This window comes from Anthonomus grandis, chromosome 20, assembly GCF_022605725.1.
Source record: "Anthonomus grandis grandis chromosome 20, icAntGran1.3, whole genome shotgun sequence".
NCBI classification, from domain to species: domain Eukaryota; kingdom Metazoa; phylum Arthropoda; class Insecta; order Coleoptera; family Curculionidae; genus Anthonomus; species Anthonomus grandis.
Window position 1 is genome coordinate 5,158,777 of NC_065565.1, and position 21,041 is coordinate 5,179,817.

The 21,041-nt window shown below is 30.9% G+C and overlaps 1 protein-coding gene across 2 annotated transcripts in view; it reads left to right on the forward strand.

Annotated features, from left to right (window-relative positions):
* Positions 1 to 21,041, forward strand: part of LOC126747989 (protein hu-li tai shao) — a 106,172-nt gene that overhangs the window by 24,435 nt on the left and 60,696 nt on the right. For both annotated transcript variants that reach the window (XM_050456979.1, XM_050456980.1), the window contains exons 2-3: positions 9,810 to 10,003; positions 10,699 to 10,849. In XM_050456979.1, the coding sequence (XP_050312936.1) occupies positions 9,824 to 10,003; positions 10,699 to 10,849 (331 nt within the window). In that variant the 5' untranslated portion in view covers positions 9,810 to 9,823. The remainder of the gene's footprint in view (positions 1 to 9,809; positions 10,004 to 10,698; positions 10,850 to 21,041) is intronic.

Sequence of the window (21,041 nt, forward strand, 5' to 3'; positions counted from 1 at the left end):
ACATGTACTTTATTGATCGAAAATTTTGCATAACTTGTTTGTTATTAAAGATAGAGCTTTCATTTAAAAACTGTCAAGTACTCCTAGTGAAGGGGCATCTTGCACGTAATTATCAAAAACTGAAAAATTTGCGGTTTTTGAGAAAAATCGAAATTTCGGTTTTTTACCATTAACATGTACTTTATTGATCGAAAATTTTGCATAACTTGTTTGTTATTAAAGATAGAGCTTTCATTTAAAAACTGTCAAGTACTCCTAGTGAAGGGGCATCTTGCACGTAATTATCAAAAACTGAAAAATTTGCGGTTTTTGAGAAAAATCGAAATTTCGGTTTTTTACCATTAAGATGTACTTTATTGATCGAAAATTTTGCATAACTTTTTTGTTAATAAAGATAGAGCTTTCATTTAAAAACTGTCAAGTACTCCTAGTGAAGGGGCATCTTGCACGTAATTATCAAAAACTGAGAAATTTACGGTTTTTGAGAAAAATCGAAATTTCGGTTTTTTATCATTAACATGTATTTTATTAGATCGAAAATTTTGCATAACTTTTTTGTTATTAAAGATAGAGCTTTCATTTAAAAACTGTCAAGTACTCCTAGTGAAGGGGCATCCTGCACGTAATTATCAAAAACTGAGAAATTCACGGTTTTTGAGAAAAATCGAAATTTGGGTTTTTTACCATTAACATGTATTTTATTAGATCGAAAATTTTGCATAACTTTTTTGTTATTAAAGATAGAGCTTTCATTTAAAAACTGTCAAGTACTCCTGGCAAAGGGCCACCTTGCACATAATTATCAAAATTAAAAAAATTATAGTTTTTGAGAAAAATCAAAATAACCTTTTTCTACAATTAACATGTACTTTTTTAGATCGAAAATTTTGCATAACTTTTTTGTTAATAAAGATAGAGCTTTCATTTAAAAACTGTCAAGTACTCCTAGTGAAGGGGCATCTTGCACGTAGTTATCAAAAACTGAAAAATTTGCGGTTTTTGAGAAAAATCGAAATTTCGGTTTTTTACCATTAACATGTACTTTATTAGATCGAAAATTTTGCATAACTTTTTTGTTATTAAAGATAGAGCTTTCATTTAAAAACTGTCAAGTACTCCTGGCAAAGGGGCACCTTGCACATAATTATCAAAATTAAAAAGTTATAGTTTTTGAGAAAAATCAAAATAACCTTTTTCTACAATTAACATGTACTTTTTTAGATCGAAAATTTTGCATAACTTTTTTGTTATTAAAGATAGAGCTTTCATTTAAAAACTGTCAAGTACTCCTAGTGAAGGGGCATCTTGCACGTAATTATGAAAAATTGAAAAATTTGCAGTTTTTGAGAAAAATCGAAATTTCGGTTTTTTACCAATAAACATGTACTTTATTAGATCGAAAATTTTGCATAACTTTTTTGTTATTAAAGATAGAGCTTTCATTTAAAAACTGTCAAGTACTCCTAACGAAGGGGCATCTTGCACGTAATTATCAAAAACTGAAAAATTTGCGGTTTTTGAGAAAAATCGAAATTTCGGTTTTTTACCATTAACATATACTTTATTAGATCGAAAATTTTGCATAACTTTTTTGTTATTGAAGATATAGCTTTCATTTAAAAACTGTCAAGTACTCCTGGCAAAGGGGCACCTTGCACATAATTTTCAAAATTTTAAAAATTATAATTTTTGAGAAAAATCAAAATTTAGGTTTTTTACAATTAACATGTATATTTTTAGATCGAAAATTTTGTATAACTTTTTTGTTATTAAAGATAGAGCTTTCATTTAAAAACTGTCAAGTACTCCTAACGAAGGGGCATCTTGCACGTAATTATCAAAAACTGAAAAATTTGCGGTTTTTGAGAAAAATCGAAATTTCGGTTTTTTACCATTAACATGTACTTTATTAGATCGAAAATTTTGCATAACTTTTTTGTTATTGAAGATAGAGCTTTCATTTAAAAACTGTCAAGTACTCCTGGCAAAGGGGCACCTTGCACATAATTATCAAAATTAAAAAAATTATAGTTTTTGAGAAAAATCAAAATTACCGTTTTTTACAATTACCATGTACTTTTTTAGATCGAAAATTTAGTATAACTTTTTTGTTATTAAAGATAGAGCTTTCATTTAAAAACTGTCAAGTACTCCTTGTAAAGGGGCACCTTGTACGTAATTATCAAAATTGAAAAAATTATAGTTTTTGAGAAAAATCAAAATTTCGGTTTTTTACAATTAACATGTACTTTTTTAGATCGAAAATGTTGTATAACTTTTTTGTTAATAAAGATAGAGCTTTCATTTAAAAACTGTCAAGTGCTCCTTGCAAAGGGTCACCTTGTACGTAATAATAAAAAAGTAAAAGAATTGTAGTTTTTGAAAAAAATCGAAATTTCTGTTTTTTACCATTAACGTGTACTTTATTATATCGTAAATTTTGCATAACTTTTTTGTTATTAAAGATAGAGCTTTCATTTAAAAACTGCCAAGTACTCCTTGCAAAGGGGCACCTTGAACGTAATTATCAAAACTGAAAAAATTATAGTTTTTGAGAAAAATCGAAATTTCGGATTTTTACCATTAACATGTACTTTTTTAGATAGTAAATTTTGCATAACTTTTTTGTTAATAGAGATAGAGCTTTTATTTAAAAACTGTCAAGTATTGCTTGCAAAGGGGCACCTTGTACGTAATTATCAAAATTAAAAAAATTATAGTTTTTGAGAAAAATCAAAATTTCGGTTTTTTACTATTAACATGTATTTTATTAGATCGAAAATTTTGCATAACTTGTTTGTTATTGAAGATAGAGCTTTCATTTAAAAACTGTCAAGTACTCCTAGTGAAGGGGCATCTTGCACGTAATTATCAAAAACTGAGAAATTTACGGTTTTTGAGAAAAATCGAAATTTCGGTTTTTTTACCATTAAGATGTACTTTATTAGATCGAAAATTTTGCATAACTTGTTTGTTATTAAAGATAGAGCTTTCATTTAAAAACTGTCAAGTATTCCTAGTGAAGGGGCATCTTGCACGTAATTATCAAAAACTGAGAAATTTACGGTTTTTGAGAAAAATCGAAATTTCGGTTTTTTTACCATTTAGATGTACTTTATTAGATCGAAAATTTTTTGCATAACTTGTTTGTTATTAAAGATAGAGCTTTCATTTAAAAACTGTCAAGTATTCCTAGTGAAGGGGCATCTTGCACGTAATTATCAAAAACTGAGAAATTTACGGTTTTTGAGAAAAATCGAAATTTCGGTTTTTTTACCATTTAGATGTACTTTATTAGATCGAAAATTTTGCATAACTTGTTTGTTATTGAAGATAGAGCTTTCATTTAAAAACTGTCAAGTACTCCTAGTGAAGGGGCATCTTGTACGTAATTATCTAAAACTGAGAAATTTACGGTTTTTGAAAAAAATTAAAATTTCGATTTTTTACCATTAACATGTACTTTATTAGATCGAAAATTTTGCATAACTTGTTTGTTATTAAAGATAGAGCTTTCATTTAAAAACTGTCAAGTACTCGTAGTGAAGGAGCATCTTTTGTGTATTATTTAAGGTTATGTGAGAAAAGTAGAGATTTTTCTATGTAATATAATTTTCTTAAAAAGCATTTTTTTCTCGAGCAATTATTTTCTGCAATAAAATCATTTTTCATTAATCCTACCCTTAGCCCCCCACCCACCCCACACTACTTACCAGTAAGAAATTCTTTTCAAAGATCATTGTTTTCCAAAATAATACGCATGAATACCAGCTGGTTTCATCTTTAATATCTAATCTAATAACACAGTTTGTTTATTTACATTTGAAATAATTATATATATGTATATTAATAAATATTTAATACAAAAACAGTACTATTAGATTGGATATTATGGACGAAAAACAGTGATGTTTCAGAAGAATTTCGTCAAATATTTGAAATGTATTGTCAATTTTTTAAAATGCTGAAATTTTCTCTTTGTTGTAAACATGACATACGTATATATTCCACAGTTAATAAATATGCCAAAACCAAAAAATTTACTAAAAAATCGTAATGAATAAATACACATTTAACGATAATAATATATGATGTGTTGCTCGAATCCTTATAAGTTCGGAGGAAAATGCTATTGGAATGTCCAAAATCTTTTTTGATAAGGTTAATGGATCTAAATTTCAGTAACACAACCTCAACTGCAAGGATTTGTCATCAGGAAAGTGAGTGTGACAATATGCAAATCACTTCTATCGTCAAGTGACGAATTTAATATTTGCTTTGACGATGACTGAACGCACACTTTTGACCATTATTTTATTTAAGATTTGCATTTATAGGATATAGGTGTCGAATTAAATTATTCAAAGAACTCGTATACAAATTTTCATATTTCTATGTCTCATAATTTTTGAGTTACAGGCATTGTGTAATTTTGTTTTTATTTTTTTTTTCAAAAAATTGTTTTTGTTAATTTTTATATTTTTTTCAAAAATTCCTCGTATAGGTGTCGAATTAAATTACTCAAAGAACTCGTATACAAATTTTCATATTTCTATGTCTCATAATTTTTGAGTTACAGGCATTGTGTAATTTTTTTTTCAATTTTTTTCAAAATTTTTTTTTGTTACAGGCATTTTGGGATTTTAAAATAATTTTTATATTTTTTTTTGAAAAATCTTGAAGTATGTATTTAATCAAATTAATCAAACAATCTACATAAAAATTTTCAAACTTCAATTTTATATAATATTTTTCTTAATTATTAATTTTTTTAAATTTTAATAAAATGGATAAATATAAAATAAAAATAAGTAAAATTAGGAAGAATTTAATTTAAAAAAAAATGTTTTTACATATTTATTTTTAATTCACGACATACGTATCCAATCAAATTAATCAGATAATCCAAAAACAAATTTTCATATTTCTATTTTTAATTAAGTTTTTAAGTTACAGACATTTTGTGATTTTTTTAAAAACCTTACAAATTAAAAATCGAAATTTGAAGAATTGCATACGGTTTGTTTGATTATTTTTATTAGACCCCTATTTAAGATGGATCCAATTTATCCCAATTAACTTTAAAAAAATTCACTTATTGATAAGTAAGTCGATATCATAAATTGAACGAAGCTCGACATCTTCTCGGTTGAATCGAGGTTAACGACTCTTCAAAGAAAATCGATACGGCACCCATCAAATTTTATTGATGATTTGTAACGTTGCGTGTAGTAGCATTATTCCTCTTTTGATATATTAAGTGGAACTTTTCCAGGCTCCAAGGTTCCTAATGCTAAAGTTCAATTTTATTACACAGAAATAAATAAAAAACCATAAAATATTGTATCTGCGGTATTAAAATACAGAAAAAAGCCACTGGCGGGCTTCCTAAAGTCATTGAACCGTCACAAGCAACGGTATAAGTATATCCATCAAGCTAATCAGTCTAATTCATATACTTACTGGAAATCAATGGCGATAATGTTTAATAACAAGCTATTTATTTGATGATTAGTAAACAAAGTCTTCAATTATGTAAATTTATAATAAATAGATATTAATTGAAGTTGATGCCTTAACGTGGTTAATGTAATATGGGCCAAGAATTTGATTTTGCCATTGGATTACTTGGAAAGAACCACAACACCTTCCAGAGTCACCCAAGCAAGTCAGTGCTTTCCCACACATCCTATTTATAGTCGTATAAGAGTGATTGAGAATATAAGGTGACTTAGTTGCCTCACCTTGCCTCGGCTCTTCCTCTATGATTATGCCTGTGAGTGAGGCTTTTAAGTGAACCAGGATCATTTCTATAAGAGGTACACCACTTGTCAAAGGCCTTTGGGAGGTCTCAGAAGGGAGCAATAGCCTCAATGTAAAAAGTCTTTTTCAAAGTCTTCTGAGGTGTTATTGGTAATATGATCAATGCAGCTCCTCGTGTATGTGATCGCTCACAAAGCGATTGAACGCAATACGAAAAGAAAAAACCGATTACGTACAAATAATCGTCGGTTTCACCCTCGTGAAAGTAGGAATTTAGGCGCCAACAGGGGTCGGCGCGTCTAGGTTTATCGATCCCTGGAAAATCGGGATTCCAGCAACAATTCCGTAAAGGGAGGTCGATGTCGGGGTTATAAAACTATGCGACCCCTCGAGTTTGAGGGTCGCCAGTCAGTAACTGTATGAAATAAAAAAATGTAAATTAATTAAAGGGCCCTGAAGGACCCTAAAAATTAATTGGAGCACTTTAAAGTGAAAATCCAGGTACCTGTAGAAATGAAACAGTTTTTTGTGATTATTAATTTTATTTATGAAAAATCTAGGATATTGAAGAGGTTCGAAGGACCAAAAAAAAATTCTCATTTGTCTGCGAATCAATATTAAAAGAGCTTGAATATGATCAGGCATGAACTTAGGAGGGAGGGATCATTTTAAGGGTTTATCATGCATAACTTAATTTATGAGTATCGCCCTTATCGAAGGGCCAAAAGTTAAAAAAGAAAAGAGGTTTCAGTTATATTAAAAACTGCTATTGCACACATTTTTCTTGAGGTTAGAATTAGTTGGATGCAGTTCGCAGGATTGATTTGAGCAAAGCATCCAATCAGATTGACCATTGGAAAAGTGTCTTTAATGAGACTGCTTGATTCGTAATTTATAAATGAAAATAATACATTATATTTCCATATTTAAAAGAAGAAAGTTCCAGTAAAAGAATGAAGCAAATCCATGCAGTAGAACCTTTTTTATCCAGACTTTTCCAAGGCATGTCATGTTTATGAGAAGAAATTCATAATCCTTGGTTAACTTGGGTTCTTGTGCTCAGATCCTTATCATTTTTGTTTTAAAAGCTTCCTGGAATATCATGAAGCTTCCAATAAAAGAATTAAGCAAATCCTTGCTCTAGAACCTTTTTTATCCAGACTTTTCCAAGGCATGTCATGTATATGAGAAGAAATTCGTAACCCTTGGATAACTTGGGTCATAACTTTAGTTCTAGTGCTCAAATTGTTTTTATTTTTGTGATACAAGTTTCCCTGGAATATTTTTAAGTTTTCATTAAAAGAATGAAGCAAATCCATGCACTAGAACCTTTTTTATCCAGACTTTTCCGAGGCATGTCATGTATATGAGAATAAATTCATAACCCTTGGATAACTTGGGTCATAACTTTGGTTCTGGTGCTCAAATTATTTTCGTTTTTGTTTTAAAAGTTTCCCTGGAACATTCTTAAACTTCCAGTGAAAAAATCAAGCAAATCCCTGCACCAGAACCTTTTTTATCCAGACTTTTCCAAGGCATGTCATGTATATGAGAAGAAATTCATAACCCTTGGATAACTTGGGTCATAACTTTAGTTCTAGTTCTCAGATTGTTTGCATTTTTATTTTATAAGTTTCCTGGAATAATGTTAAGCTTCCAGTAAAAAAATGAAGCAAATCCATGCACTTGAACCTTTTTTATCCAGACTTTTCCACGGCATGTCATGTTTATGAGAAGAATTTCATAACACTTGGATAACTTGGGTCATAACTTTAGTTCTAGTGCTCAGATTGTTTTCATTTTTCTTTTAAAAGTTTCCTGGAATAATATTAAGCTTTCAATAAAAGAATGAAGCAAATCCTTGCACTAGAACCTTTTTTATCCAGACTTTTCCGAGGCATGTCATGTATATGAGAAGAAATTCATAACCCTTGGATAACTTGGGTCATAACTTTGGTTCTAGTGCTCAGATTGTTTTCATTTTTGTTTTAAAAGTTTCCTGGAATATTATTAAGCTTCTAATAAAAGAATGAAGCAAATCCATGCACTAGAACCTTTTTTATCCAGACTTTTCCGAGGCATGTCATGTATATGAGAATAAATTCATAACCCTTGGATAACTTGGGTCATAACTTTGGTTCTAGTGTTCGGATTGTTTTCATTTTTGTTTTAAAAGTTTTACTGGAATATTATTAAGCTTCCAATAAAAGAATGAGGCAAATCCATGCACTAGAACCTTTTTTATCCAGACTTTTTCAAGGCATGTCATGTATATGAGAAGAAATTCATAACCCTTGGATAACTTGGGTCATAACTTTGGTCCTAGTGCTCAGATTGTTTTCATTTTTGTTTTACAAGTTTTCTGGAATATTATTAAGCTTCTAATAAAAGAATGAAGCAAATCCATGCACTAGAACCTTTTTTATCCAGACTTTTTCAAGGCATGTCATGTATATGAGAAGAAATTCATAACCCTTGGATAACTTGGGTCATAACTTTAGTTCTAGTGCTCAAATTGTTTTCATTTCTGTGATACAAGTTTCCCTGGAATAATAGTAAGCTTCTAATAAAAGAATGAAGCAAATCCATGCACTAGAACCTTTTTTATCCAGACTTTACCAAGGCATGTCATGTATATGAGAAGAAATTCATAACCCTTGGGTCATAACTTTAGTTCTAGACCTCAGATTGTTTTCATTTTTGTTTTAAAAGTTTCCTGGAATAATATTAAGCTTCTAGTAAGAGAATCAACCAAATCCATGCACTAGAACCTTTTTTATCCAGACTTTTTCAAGGCATGTCATGTATATGAGAAGAAGTTCATAACCCTTGGATAACTTGGGTCATAACTTTGGTCCTAGTGCTCAGATTGTTTTCATTTTTGTTTCAAAAGTTTCCCTGGAATATTCTTAAACTTCCAGTGGAAAAATCAAGCAAATCCATTGACCAGAACCTTTTTTATCCAGACTTTTCAAAGGCATGTCATGTATATGAGAAGAAATTTATAACCCTTGGATAACTTGGGTCATAACTTTGGTCCTAGTGCTCAGATTGTTTTCATTTTTGTTTTAAAAGTTTCCCTGGAATAATATTTAGCTTGCACTAAAAGAATGAAGCAAATCCATGCACTAGAGCCTTTTTTATCCAGACTTTTTCAAGGCATGTCATGTATATGAGAAGAAATTTATAACCTTTGAATATCTTTGATCATAACTCTAGTTTTAGTACTTAAGGTTATATGAGAAAAGTATAAGTATAGGTTTTCTTTCAGACAATTATTATCTGCAAAAAAAACCGTTTTTCCTTAACCCCACCCCACACAAGTTACCAGTAAGAAATTGTTTTTAAAAATCATTCTTCTCCAAAATAACACACATGAATGAAAGATGGTTTTGTCGTTAATATCTAATCTAATAACACAGTTTGTTCATTTAAATTTGATATAATTAAATAAATGTCTATTAATAAATATTTAATGCGAATACAGTGCTATTAAATTAGGTATTATGGACGAAAAACGGTGATTTTTCAAAAGAATCCCTTACTGGGCAAATGTTTGGGGTGGGTAGGGGGGTAAGGGTTGTTTTGATGAAAAACAATGTTTTTGCAATATTTAATTTTATATATAAATATTTAGCATAAAGACAGATATATAAAATAAAGGACCTTATACTCTCCATCACTACAACTATACACTTCAATTTGTTCTTTTCGAAAACTTATTAAAATAATAAATTAATCTTCGTTTTTTGCTCTCCACGTGAAAGTAGTCCGGTGAAATCAAACATCAAATTTAGTAACGGTAGTTGCACCTCACTTTGATGTAACATCAGAAGTAAAAACAGTAACAAAAGAACTATAAAGCTCTTAGTCAACTGGTCAACTCAAGCATGAGCCACGGGTAAACTGCATGAAACGAGATACAAGATATACGCGCCAATTATTCGGTTTACGGTTGACGGATCCCTAGTAATTCAGTAGGATAACCTTTGTTTGTTTATATGGGCTGAATTAATGTTTAAATAATTTTTTTTTGTGAATTTTAGATTAACAAAAAAACATGACGGACACGAGTACGGCGGACGGAGAGCTTCCGCCCCAGACCAACGGCATAATGAATAACGGACTGGACGACGACGAAAGGGCGAAAATTCGTCCGGCCGACATCGACGCCGATGTTCGGGAAATGGAACGAAGGAAAAGGGTCGATCTTATTATGAACAGCAAACTTTTCCGAGAGGTATGTAGTTTATTCATGTTATGAATGTACATTAATAAATATTTAATACAAAAACAGAATCGTCTATCCTTGTTTTCCAGATTTCCTTTGGTTGTGCCATGTTGCGCTAACTATCTTTATCCTCTTTCGTTGATGAGACCTTTGTCTGCGTTGTATCTATCATTTGTGTCCAATAATTTTCTCAATTCTGCTTTCCTACTCTCTCAAACATTGCTACCAATTATAAATAGAAGAGATTATCCTAAAGCAATAATAATTATACAAACATTACAAGAGATTATATCTGGTTCGAAGGACCACATTTGGTCCTTCGAGTTTGTATTAACTGTCCACAATACCCGGCTCGAATAACCAAATGATCTCCAAAAAATTAATATTAAGGTAAGATTTATAATACTACATTTAAATATAGTGTAAATAAGAAAATAATATCAACCCTACCCTACCTCCCCTACTCTACCCTACCTAGTATTAAGACTAAGGGATCATTTATGCTCCTCTTATAGATATTATATAAGTCTCCAATAGACTATAACTCGAACGATATTTTGTCCTACCTAATGATAATTTATATGCCATTCATCCTAAATTATCCCTTAAACGTTATTTTGAAATTCCTTTCCTGAATTGAACATTTTTCGATATAATATAATTTTTTGTATAATATTTTAAATGATTTTTATCCTGTTATATAGGAGCTGGAAAGAATAATCGAGACCCAGTTAAAAGATGGCTCCGGGACCTCGGGACTGTTACAACAGATCTCCGATATGGTTGGGGTAAACAAACAGGCAGGGAACGTGTTCAAAAGTTCAAGCTGTGTTATTCCTATTAACGATATTAGAGGTAAATATCATTTTTTACTCACCCTTTTTCACCCTTAACTTGGGGTTTTTATTGCGTTGCATAACTTGGTTGGAAAGAGGATTCTCAAGGTTCAGTGGAAGCCTCATAAAAATCCCTTAATACATTTTTAAGTTCTAGCACAAAGTGTCTCTATAGGTTAATTAAATTTAAATATCTAAATCCACAGTTCCACTTTAAGACTCGTCAAAGTACATCTCTTGTATATATGAGTCTAACTCAAAAAGTACTTGAGCTACAAGAATTCTTTATATATGAAAATGTTCCTTAGAAATCACCTTAAGGTTGAGTAAAAACCTCATTAAAATGCTTGCAATAGTTTTTGATTTATCATGGAGAGAAGTTAGATTTTTATGAAAAAAAAGTGTTAGGGTATATGGCTCAACCAAAAGAGCTGAAGTTCAAGTTATTTTGCACCTAAAAAAATATTTTATATGAGAAATTGATCCTCAGGAATCGTCTTACAGTTTACTAAAAGAAATATGAAAATCCCTCAAAAACTTTTTGAGTTATACTCAAAAGTGTCTTGACATGTACTATGTTCAATCTCACTCCGAAAATTCTACTTTAGGCCTCGTCTAGGTCCAGCTCACGTAAAACTGAGTGTAACTCAAAAAGTACTTGAACTGCAAGAATTGTTTATATATGAAAATGTTCCTTAGGAATCACTTCAACTTTGATTAAAAACGTCATTAAAATTCTTGCAATAGTTTTTGATTTATCATGGAGAGAAATTAGATTTTTATGAAAAAAAAGTGTTAGGACATATGGCTCAACTAAAACTGCTGTAGCTCAGTTAATTTTTCGCCTAAAAAATATTTTATATGAAAAATTAATCCTCAGGAATCCTCTTACAGTTTACTAAAAAAAATATAAAAATCCCTCAACAACTTTTTGAGTTATACTCAAAAGTCTCTTGAAATGTACTATGTTCAATCTCACTCCGAAAATTCTACTTTAGGCCTCGTCTAGGTCCAGCTCACGTAAAACTGAGTGTAACTCAAAAAGTACTTGAACTGCAAGAATTCTTTATATATGAAAATGTTCCTTAGGAATCTCCTCAACTTTGAGTAAAAACTTTATTAAAATGCTTGCAATAGTTTTTGAGTTATCATGGAGAGAAGTTAGATTTTTATGAAAAAAATGCGTTAGGATATATGGCTCAACCCAAACTGCTGTAGCTCAGTTAATTTTTCGCCTAAAAAAATATTTTATATGAAAAATTGATCCTCAGGAATCCTTCTACAGTTTACTAAAAAAAATATCAAAATCCCTCAACAACTTTTTGAGTTATACTCAAAAGTGTCTTGACATGTACTATATTCAATCTCAGTCCGAAAATTCTACTTTAAGCCTTGTCTAGGTCCACCTCATGTAAATCTGAGTCTAACTCAAAAAGTAAGTAAAGATATGAAAATGTTCCTTAGAAATCACCTCAACTTTGAGTAAAAACCTTATTAAAATGCCTGGAATAGGTTTTGAGTTATCATGGAGAGAAATTAGATTTTTATGAAAAAAAAAGTGTTAGGGTATATGGCTCAACCAAAACTGCTGTAACTCAGTTAATTTTGCATCTAAAAACATATTTTATATAAGTAATTGATCCTCAGGGATCCTCTTATAGTTTACTAAAAGAAATATAAAAATCCCTCAACAACTTTTTGAGTTATACTCAAAAGTGCCTTGACATGTCCTATATTAAATCTCACTCCGAAAATTCTACTTTAGGCCTCGTCTAGGTCCAACTCACGTAAATCTGAGTCTAACTCAAAAAGTACTTGAGCTACAAGAATTCTTTATATATGAAAATGTTCCTTAGGAATCACCTCAAATTTGAGTAAAAACCTCGTTAAAATGCTTTTAATAGTTTTTGATTTATCATGGAGAGAAGTTAGATTTTTATGGAAAAAAAGTGTTAGGACATATGGCTCAACCAAAACTGCTGTAGCTCAGTTAATTTTTCGCCTAAAAAATATTTTATATGAAAAATTGATCCTCAGGAATCCTCTTACAGTTTACTAAAAAAAATATAAAAATCCCTCAACAACTTTTTGAGTTATACTCAAAAGTGCCTTGACATGTCCTATATTAAATCTCACTCCGAAAATTCTACTTTAGGCCTCGTCTAGGTCCACCTCATGTAAATCTGAGTCTAACTCAAAAAGTACTTGAGCTACAAGAATTCTTTATATGTGAAAATGTTCCTTAGGAATCACCTCAAGTTTGAGTAAAAACCTCATTAAAATGCCTGGAATAGTTTTTGATTTATCATGGAGAGAAGTTAGATTTTTATGAAAAAAAAGTGTTGGCATATATGGCTCAACCAAAACAGCTGAAGTTCGGTTAATTTTGCACCTAAAAAAATATTTTATCTGAGAAATTGATCCTCAGGAATCCTCTTACAGTCTACTGAAAGAAATACAAAAATCCCTCAACAACTTTTTGAGTTATACTCAAAAGTGTCTTGACATGTACTATATTAAATCTCACTCTGAAAATTCTATTTTAAGCCTTGTCTAGGTCCACCTCATGTAAATCTGAGTGTAACTCAAAAAGTACTTGAGCTACAAGAATTCTTTATATATGAAAATGTTCTTTAGGAATCACTTCAACTTTGAGTAAAAACCTTATTAAAATGCTTGGAATAGTTTTTGAGGTATCATGGAGAGAAGTCAGATTTTTATAAAAAAAATTGCTATGAAATATGGCTCAACCAAAACTGCTGTAGCTCAGTTAATTTTGCATCTAAAAAATATTTTATATGAGAAATTGATCCTCAGGAATCCTCTTACAGTTTACTAAAAGAAATATGAAAATCCCTCAAAAACTTTTTGAGTTATACTCAAAAGTGTCTTGACATGTACTATATTAAATCTCACTCCGAAAATTCTACTTTAAGCCTTGTCTAGGTTCACCTCATGTAAATCTGAGTCTAACTCAAAAAGTACTTGAGCTACAAGAATTCTTTAGATATGAAAATGTTCCTTAGAAATCACCTCAACTTTGAGTAAAAACCTTATTAAAATGCCTGGAATAGGTTTTGAGTTATCATGGAGAGAAATTAGATTTTTATGAAAAAAAAAGTGTTAGGGTATATGGCTCAACCAAAACAGCTGAAGTTCAGTTAATTTTGCATCTAAAAAAATATTTTATATAAGTAATTGATCCTCAGGGATCCTCTTATAGTTTACTAAAAGAAATATAAAAATCCCTCAATAACTTTTTGAGTTATACTCAAAAGTGTCTTGACATGTACTATATTAAATCTCACTCCGAAAATTCTACTTTAGGTCTCGTCTAGGTTTAGCTCACGTAAAACTGAGTGTAACTCAAAAAGTACTTGAGCTGCAAGAATTCTTTATATATGAAAATGTTCCCTAGAAATCACCTCAACTTTGAGTAAAAACCTTGTTAAAATGCCTGGAATAGGTTTTGAGTTATCATGGAGAGAAATTAGATTTTTATGAAAAAAAAAGTGTTAGGGTATATGGCTCAACCAAAACAGCTGAAGTTCAGTTAATTTTGCATCTAAAAAAATATTTTATATAAGTAATTGATCCTCAGGGATCCTCTTATAGTTTACTAAAAGAAATATGAAAATCCCTCAAAAACTTTTTGAGTTATACTCAAAAGTGTCTTGACATGTACTATATTAAATCTCACTCCGAAAATTCTACTTTAAGCCTTGTCTAGGTTCACCTCATGTAAATCTGAGTCTAACTCAAAAAGTACTTGAGCTACAAGAATTCTTTAGATATGAAAATGTTCCTTAGAAATCACCTCAACTTGGAGTAAAAACTTTATTAAAATGCCTGGAATAGGTTTTGAGTTATCATGGAGAGAAATTAGATTTTTATGAAAAAAAAAGTGTTAGGGTATATGGCTCAACCAAAACTGCTGTAACTCAGTTAATTTTGCATCTAAAAACATATTTTATATAAGTAATTGATCCTCAGGGATCCTCTTATAGTTTACTAAAAGAAATATAAAAATCCCTCAACAACTTTTTGAGTTATACTCAAAAGTGCCTTGACATGTACTATATTCAATCTCACTCCGAAAATTCTACTTTAAGCCTTGTCTAGGTTCACCTCATGTAAATCTGAGTCTAACTCAAAAAGTACTTGAGCTACAAGAATTCTTTAGATATGAAAATGTTCCTTAGAAATCACCTCAACTTTGAGTAAAAACCTTATTAAAATGCCTGGAATAGGTTTTGATTTATCATGGAGAGAAGTTAGATTTTTATGAAAAAAATGAGTTAGGGTATATGGCTCAACCAAAACAGCTGAAGTTCAGTTAATTTTACATTTAAAAAAATATTTTATATGAAAAATTGATCCTCAGGAATCGTCTTACAGTTCCTAAAAGAAATATCAAAATCCCCCAACAACTTTTTGAGTTATACTCAAAAGTGTCTTGACATGTACTATATTAAATCTCACTCCGAAAATTCTACTTTAAGCCTCGTCTAGGTCCACCTCATGTAAATCTGAGTCTAACTCAAGAAGTATTTGAGCTACAAGAATTTTTTATATATGAAAATGTTTTCTAGGAATCACATCAACTTTGAGTAAAAACCTTATTAAAATGCTTGGAATAGTTTTTGAGGTATCATGGAGGAAAGTTAGATTTTTATGGAAAAAAGTGCTATGAAATACAGCTCAACCGAAACTGCTGTAGCTCAGTTAATTTTGCATCTAAAAAAATATTTTATATAAGTAATTGATCCTCAGGGATCCTCTTATAGTTTACTAAAAGAAATATAAAAATCCCTCAACAATTTTTTGAGTTACAGTCTAAACAAACGTTTATCTTCGTCTGATTTTACTTACATTAGTAACGACTAGTAACAGTCTGCGTCTGTCACAATCAGAGTTTGAATTAAGCTGTTTATGCTAAAAACTAAAAGCAAAAAAAAAAAATTTATCTTATTTGCAATTAAATAGGCAACCCTCACTTTTTTTGCCTCATTTAACTTGCAGATTCCTCTACGCTGAAATTATTTTTATAGGTCAACTTCTGAATAGGTGCAACGTTGATTCAGGCCAAGCAAGCGAAATTGACTCGTAAAATATGAATCTCGGTGATTGCTTCTTTTGTTTTAAAGTCGTTTTTTATATTAAAGTAATTACGTAGTTATAAGTAAATTGTGATTTGTGGACATTTCGATTTTCAGGTGTTTTATTGCGGTCAAAATATGCTGCAATCAAGTCCGGTTTATTAAAGAACAAAAAACCCTAGTGAAGTCTTTAGTGTGAAATCTTTGTCAAAACAACATTTGTACAAAATGCCCATGAAATTAAAAACCTGAGAGCAACAGAGATCAGGAAACCTCGAGATCTTTAACGTGTCTAAAGGAGAAGACATGAAACAGATAGAAGGAATATTTGCACAACGGATGAATTTTGGGTCAGTTGTTTGTTCTGACAACAACTGCTCAGTGAATATGTTGTAACCTCCTTTGAAAAAAGTGTCTGTACCCAATTTGAGGAATAGGATTGGCCTAAATCAAATAAAATATCATAGCATTGAAGAGAGAAAAATATTGCACATACCACCTTGATCAAAGAGAGATCAAATGAAGAAATAAAGAGGAGGCATGGAAAAATGGGTTGAAACGCCTTGGAGCTTCTAGGAAGAATGAAAACCCTTGAAAAGTTTAATAAGTGGGTTCTGAAAGGTTCATATGCCTTGAATAGGTCCAATCAGAAGCCTCGAAAGGACCTTTCCAGGGAATTTGGAATACAAAATCGCCTGGAAATGGTCCATAATATTAAAATTCTCACAATATTTCAATTGAATCTTGATTAGTGTTCGCTTCCTTCCTTTACTTCCCAAAGAAATAAAGATTAGTGGTGGATTCTCCTAAATCCAATAAAATATTAAAGCATTGATATTTCTAAGAGGAAAACTCCCAAACTTTAAACTTTTTGAAAATACTGACTTGGTCAATGTGGATAATAAGTAATAATAAATAAATGGCTAACATTCCTCACACCTGTATAATAGACATTTGTAATTTTTTTTATCAATCTGTCACACAAAAGAAAAAACAACTGCATTCCTGAAAATATTCAGTTTTTCAAATTTTTTATAGATACACTTATTGCTCCAAATTGAAAACACTTGCCATAAAACCAACTTTTATGAAAATCGGTGGAAAATTGGAGGAATTATTCCTGTTTTTCTACTTGGGAGTCTTATTAATTTTACACGTTTTTCCTATTTAATTTTTTACTCTGAAAATATTAAGTTTTTTGAAATTTTTATAGATACACTTATTGCTCCAAATTGAAAACACTTGCCATAAAACCAACTTTTATGAAAATCGGTGGAAAATTGGAGGAATTATTCCTGTTTTTCTACTTGGGAGTCTTATTAATTTTACACGTTTTTTCATATTTAATTTTTTACTCTGAAAATATTTAACTTTTCAAATAATCAAACGCATATCTAGCATCCAATCAAGTTGAACACTTCAAATGTTGTAAATTACAAATGCCACAGTGAGAGTTTATTTAATATCTAGACGGTCCGGGCTTGATCTCCTTTCGGAATGAGTCATACTTATGTAATCCTATACAATAATTGCCTTAGGTTAATAGCCTTAATTCAACAACATATTGTTTTTTATACGGAAATACTGTATACATTAATTTATTTTTGGAGAATTAGGGTCCAAAATTTACACTCGAAAACCCGTTTATACCTTGCCCAAGATAAATTCAATTCGTTAATATTAATTTAACGCATAATAGTGTCTGAATTCCGAAGACGCCCTGCTACTGAGAGAGCAACTGCATTGTATTAACGGTAATAGCGGTGACACAATGGCCCATTTCAACCAGTGGCGCGTGAATAAAAAGCCCATTTGTAGGATGTTACCTATTACGGTTTCCATTACGTGACGTCACCCGACACTGAGGTTAAAATAATAGAGAAAATTGGCCGTGAATATAACGCTTGTATTGAGCACGCCAACGTCGAAAATTGACGCACTTTTACGGTGTAATCATTAACAAAAATAATTTTGAGCATTAATGATCTTATGTGTGCAGTTTAAATGTTGCAATTTAAGTGAACTAATCTGCCTTGCATTAAGCTCAGATGAACCATTGGTGTCATCAGCATAAGAACCTTTGATGGTAGCTCCTAGGTGTCCAAGTCCTTGTTAAAGCAAATAAGAGACCATAATTTCTTGCATCCTCTTATTTCTTTACTTCACTCCTCCTGGAAGGAAAGGTTAGATTTGGACTTAAACACTAATCAACATTCAACTGAAATAATGTGAGAAATTTAATGGTGTTCACCTTTTCCAGGCGATTTTGTATTCCGAATTCTCTGGAAAGGCTTTATGGAGGCTTCCAATTGGTTCCAATTGAGGCATATCAACCTTTCAGAACCCATTTATTAACCTTTTCAAGATTTAATAATCTTCCTAAGAGTTCCAAGGCTCTCAACCCATTTTTAAGTGAGTTAATGACACTTGAGAAGTCCTAGGTGCACATTCATGCTGAAGCAATTAAGAGACAGTAAATTCTTGCTGATTTAATTGAGAATCTGATCTCGCTCCGTCCACTTATGCAATTTGCTTCTTATATTTAAGATTCACTTATAAGTCTGAACGGAGCAGCCAGTTATTCTTCTGCAAGTAAAATACGGCGAGAAAAAGTGGACACTAATGTGAATAAAACTATTTTCCACACATTATAAATAACTAAATTAAAACCCTAATTGTGGGAGCTACAGGCTGTCACTAGTACTTAGAGATGCAGCGCTACCAGATGGAGACAAGTTAAAATATTCTTGTAGGGCTTAAATCTTTGATAATTTAAAAACTATTTGAGGTTTTTTCTCAAAGTTGAGGCGATTTTTAAGGAACATTTTCATATATGAAGAATTCTTGTAGCTTAAGAATTTTTTGAGTTTGACTCAATCTTACATGAGGTTGTCCTGCACGACGGAATGAGATTTAATACAGTACATGTCAAGATACTTCTGATTATATCTCAAAAAGTTGTTCAGGGATTTTTATATTTCTTTAAGTAAACTGTAAGAGGATCCCTGAGGATTAATTTTTCATATAAAATATTTTTTTAGGTGCAAAATTAACTGAACTTCAGCAGTTTTGGTTGAGCCATATGTCCTAACACTTTTTTTTCATAAAAATCTAACTTCTCTCCATGATAAATTAAAAACTATTGCAAGCATTTTAATGAGGTTTTTACTCAAACTTGAGGTGATTTCTAAGGAACATTTTCATATATAAAGAATTCTTGTAGCTCAAGTACTTTTTAAGTTAGACTCAGATTTACGTGAGTTGGACCTAGACGAGGCTTAAAGTAGAATTTTCGGAGTGAGATTGAATATAGCACATGTCAAGACACTTTTGAGTATAACTCAAAGAGTTGTTGAGGGACTTTTATATTTCTTTTAAAAAACTGCAGGAGGATTCCTGAGGATTAATTTTTCATATAAAATATTTTTTTAGGTGCAAAATTAACTGAACTTCAGCAGTTTTGGTTGAGCCATATGTCCTAACACTTTTTTTTCATAAAAATCTAACTTCTCTCCATGATAACTCAAAAACTATTGCAAGCATTTTAATGAGGTTTTTACTCAAAGTTGAGGTGATTTCTAAGGAACATTTTCATATATAAAGAATTCTTGTAGCTCAAGTACTTTTTGAGTTAGACTCAGATTTACGTGAGTTGGACCTAGACGAGGCTTAAAGTAGAATTTTCGGAGTGAGATTGAATATAGCACATGTCAAGACACTTTTGAGTATAACTCAAAGAGTTGTTGAGGGATTTTTATATTTCTTTTAAAAAACTGCAGGAGGATTCCTGAGGATCAATTTCTCATATAAAATATTGGTTGAGCTATATTTCATAGCAATTTTTTTAATAAAAATCTAACTTCTCCCCATGATACCTCAAAAACTATTCCAAGCATTTTAATAAGGTTTTTACTCAAAGTTGATGTGATTCCCAGGAAACATTTTCATACATAAAAAATTCTTGTAGCTCAAATACTTCTTGAGTTAGACTCAGATTTACATGAGGTGGACCTAGACGAGGCTTAAAGTAGAATTTTCGGAGTGAGATTGAATATAGCACATGTCAAAACACTTTTGAGTATGACTCAAAAAGTTGTTGAGGGATTTTTATATTTCTTTAAGTAAACTATAAGAGAATCCCTGAGGATTAATTTTTCATATAAAATAGTTTTTTAGGTGCAAAATTAACTGAACTTCAGCAGTTTTGGTTGAGCCATATGTCCTAACACTTTTTTTTCATAAAAATCTAACTTCTCTCCATGATAACTCAAAAACTATTGCAAGCATTTTAATGAGGTTTTTACTCAAAGTTGAGGTGATTTCTAGGGAACATTTTCATATATATAGAATTCTTGCAGCTCAAGTACTTTTTGAGTTACACTCAGTTTTACGTGAGCTGAACCTAGACGAGGCTTAAAGTAGAATTTTCGGAGTGAGATTGAATATAGTACATGTCAAGACACTTTTGAGTATAACTCAAAAAGTTGTTGAGGGATTTTGATATTTCTTTTAGTAAACTGTAAGAGGATTCCTGAGGATCAATTTTTCATATAAAATATTTTTTTAGGTGTAAAATTAACTGAACTTCAGCTGATTTGGTTGAGCCATATTTCACAGCAATTTTTTTTATAAAAATCTGACTTCTCTCCATGATAACTCAAAAACTATTCCAGGCATTTTAATGAGATTTTTACTCAAAGTTGAGGTGATTTCTAAGGAACATTTTCATATATAAAGAATTCTTGTAGCTCAAGTATTTTTTGAGTTAGACTCAGATTTACGTGAGTTGGACCTAGACGAGGCTTAAAGTAGAATTTTCGGACTGAGATTTAATTAAGTACATATGTCAAGACACTTTTGAGTATAACTCAAAAAGTTCTTGAGGGATTTTTATATTTCTTTTAGTAAACTGTAAGAGGATTCCTGAGGATGAATTTCTCCCATAAATTATTTTTTTAGGTGCAAAATTAACTGAGCTACGGCAGTTTTGGTTGAGCCATATTTCATAGAACTTTTTCTTATAAAAATCTAACTTCTCTCCACGATAACTTAAAAACTATTCCTAGCATTTTAATGAGGGTTTTACTCAAAGTTGAGGCGAGTCCTAAAGAA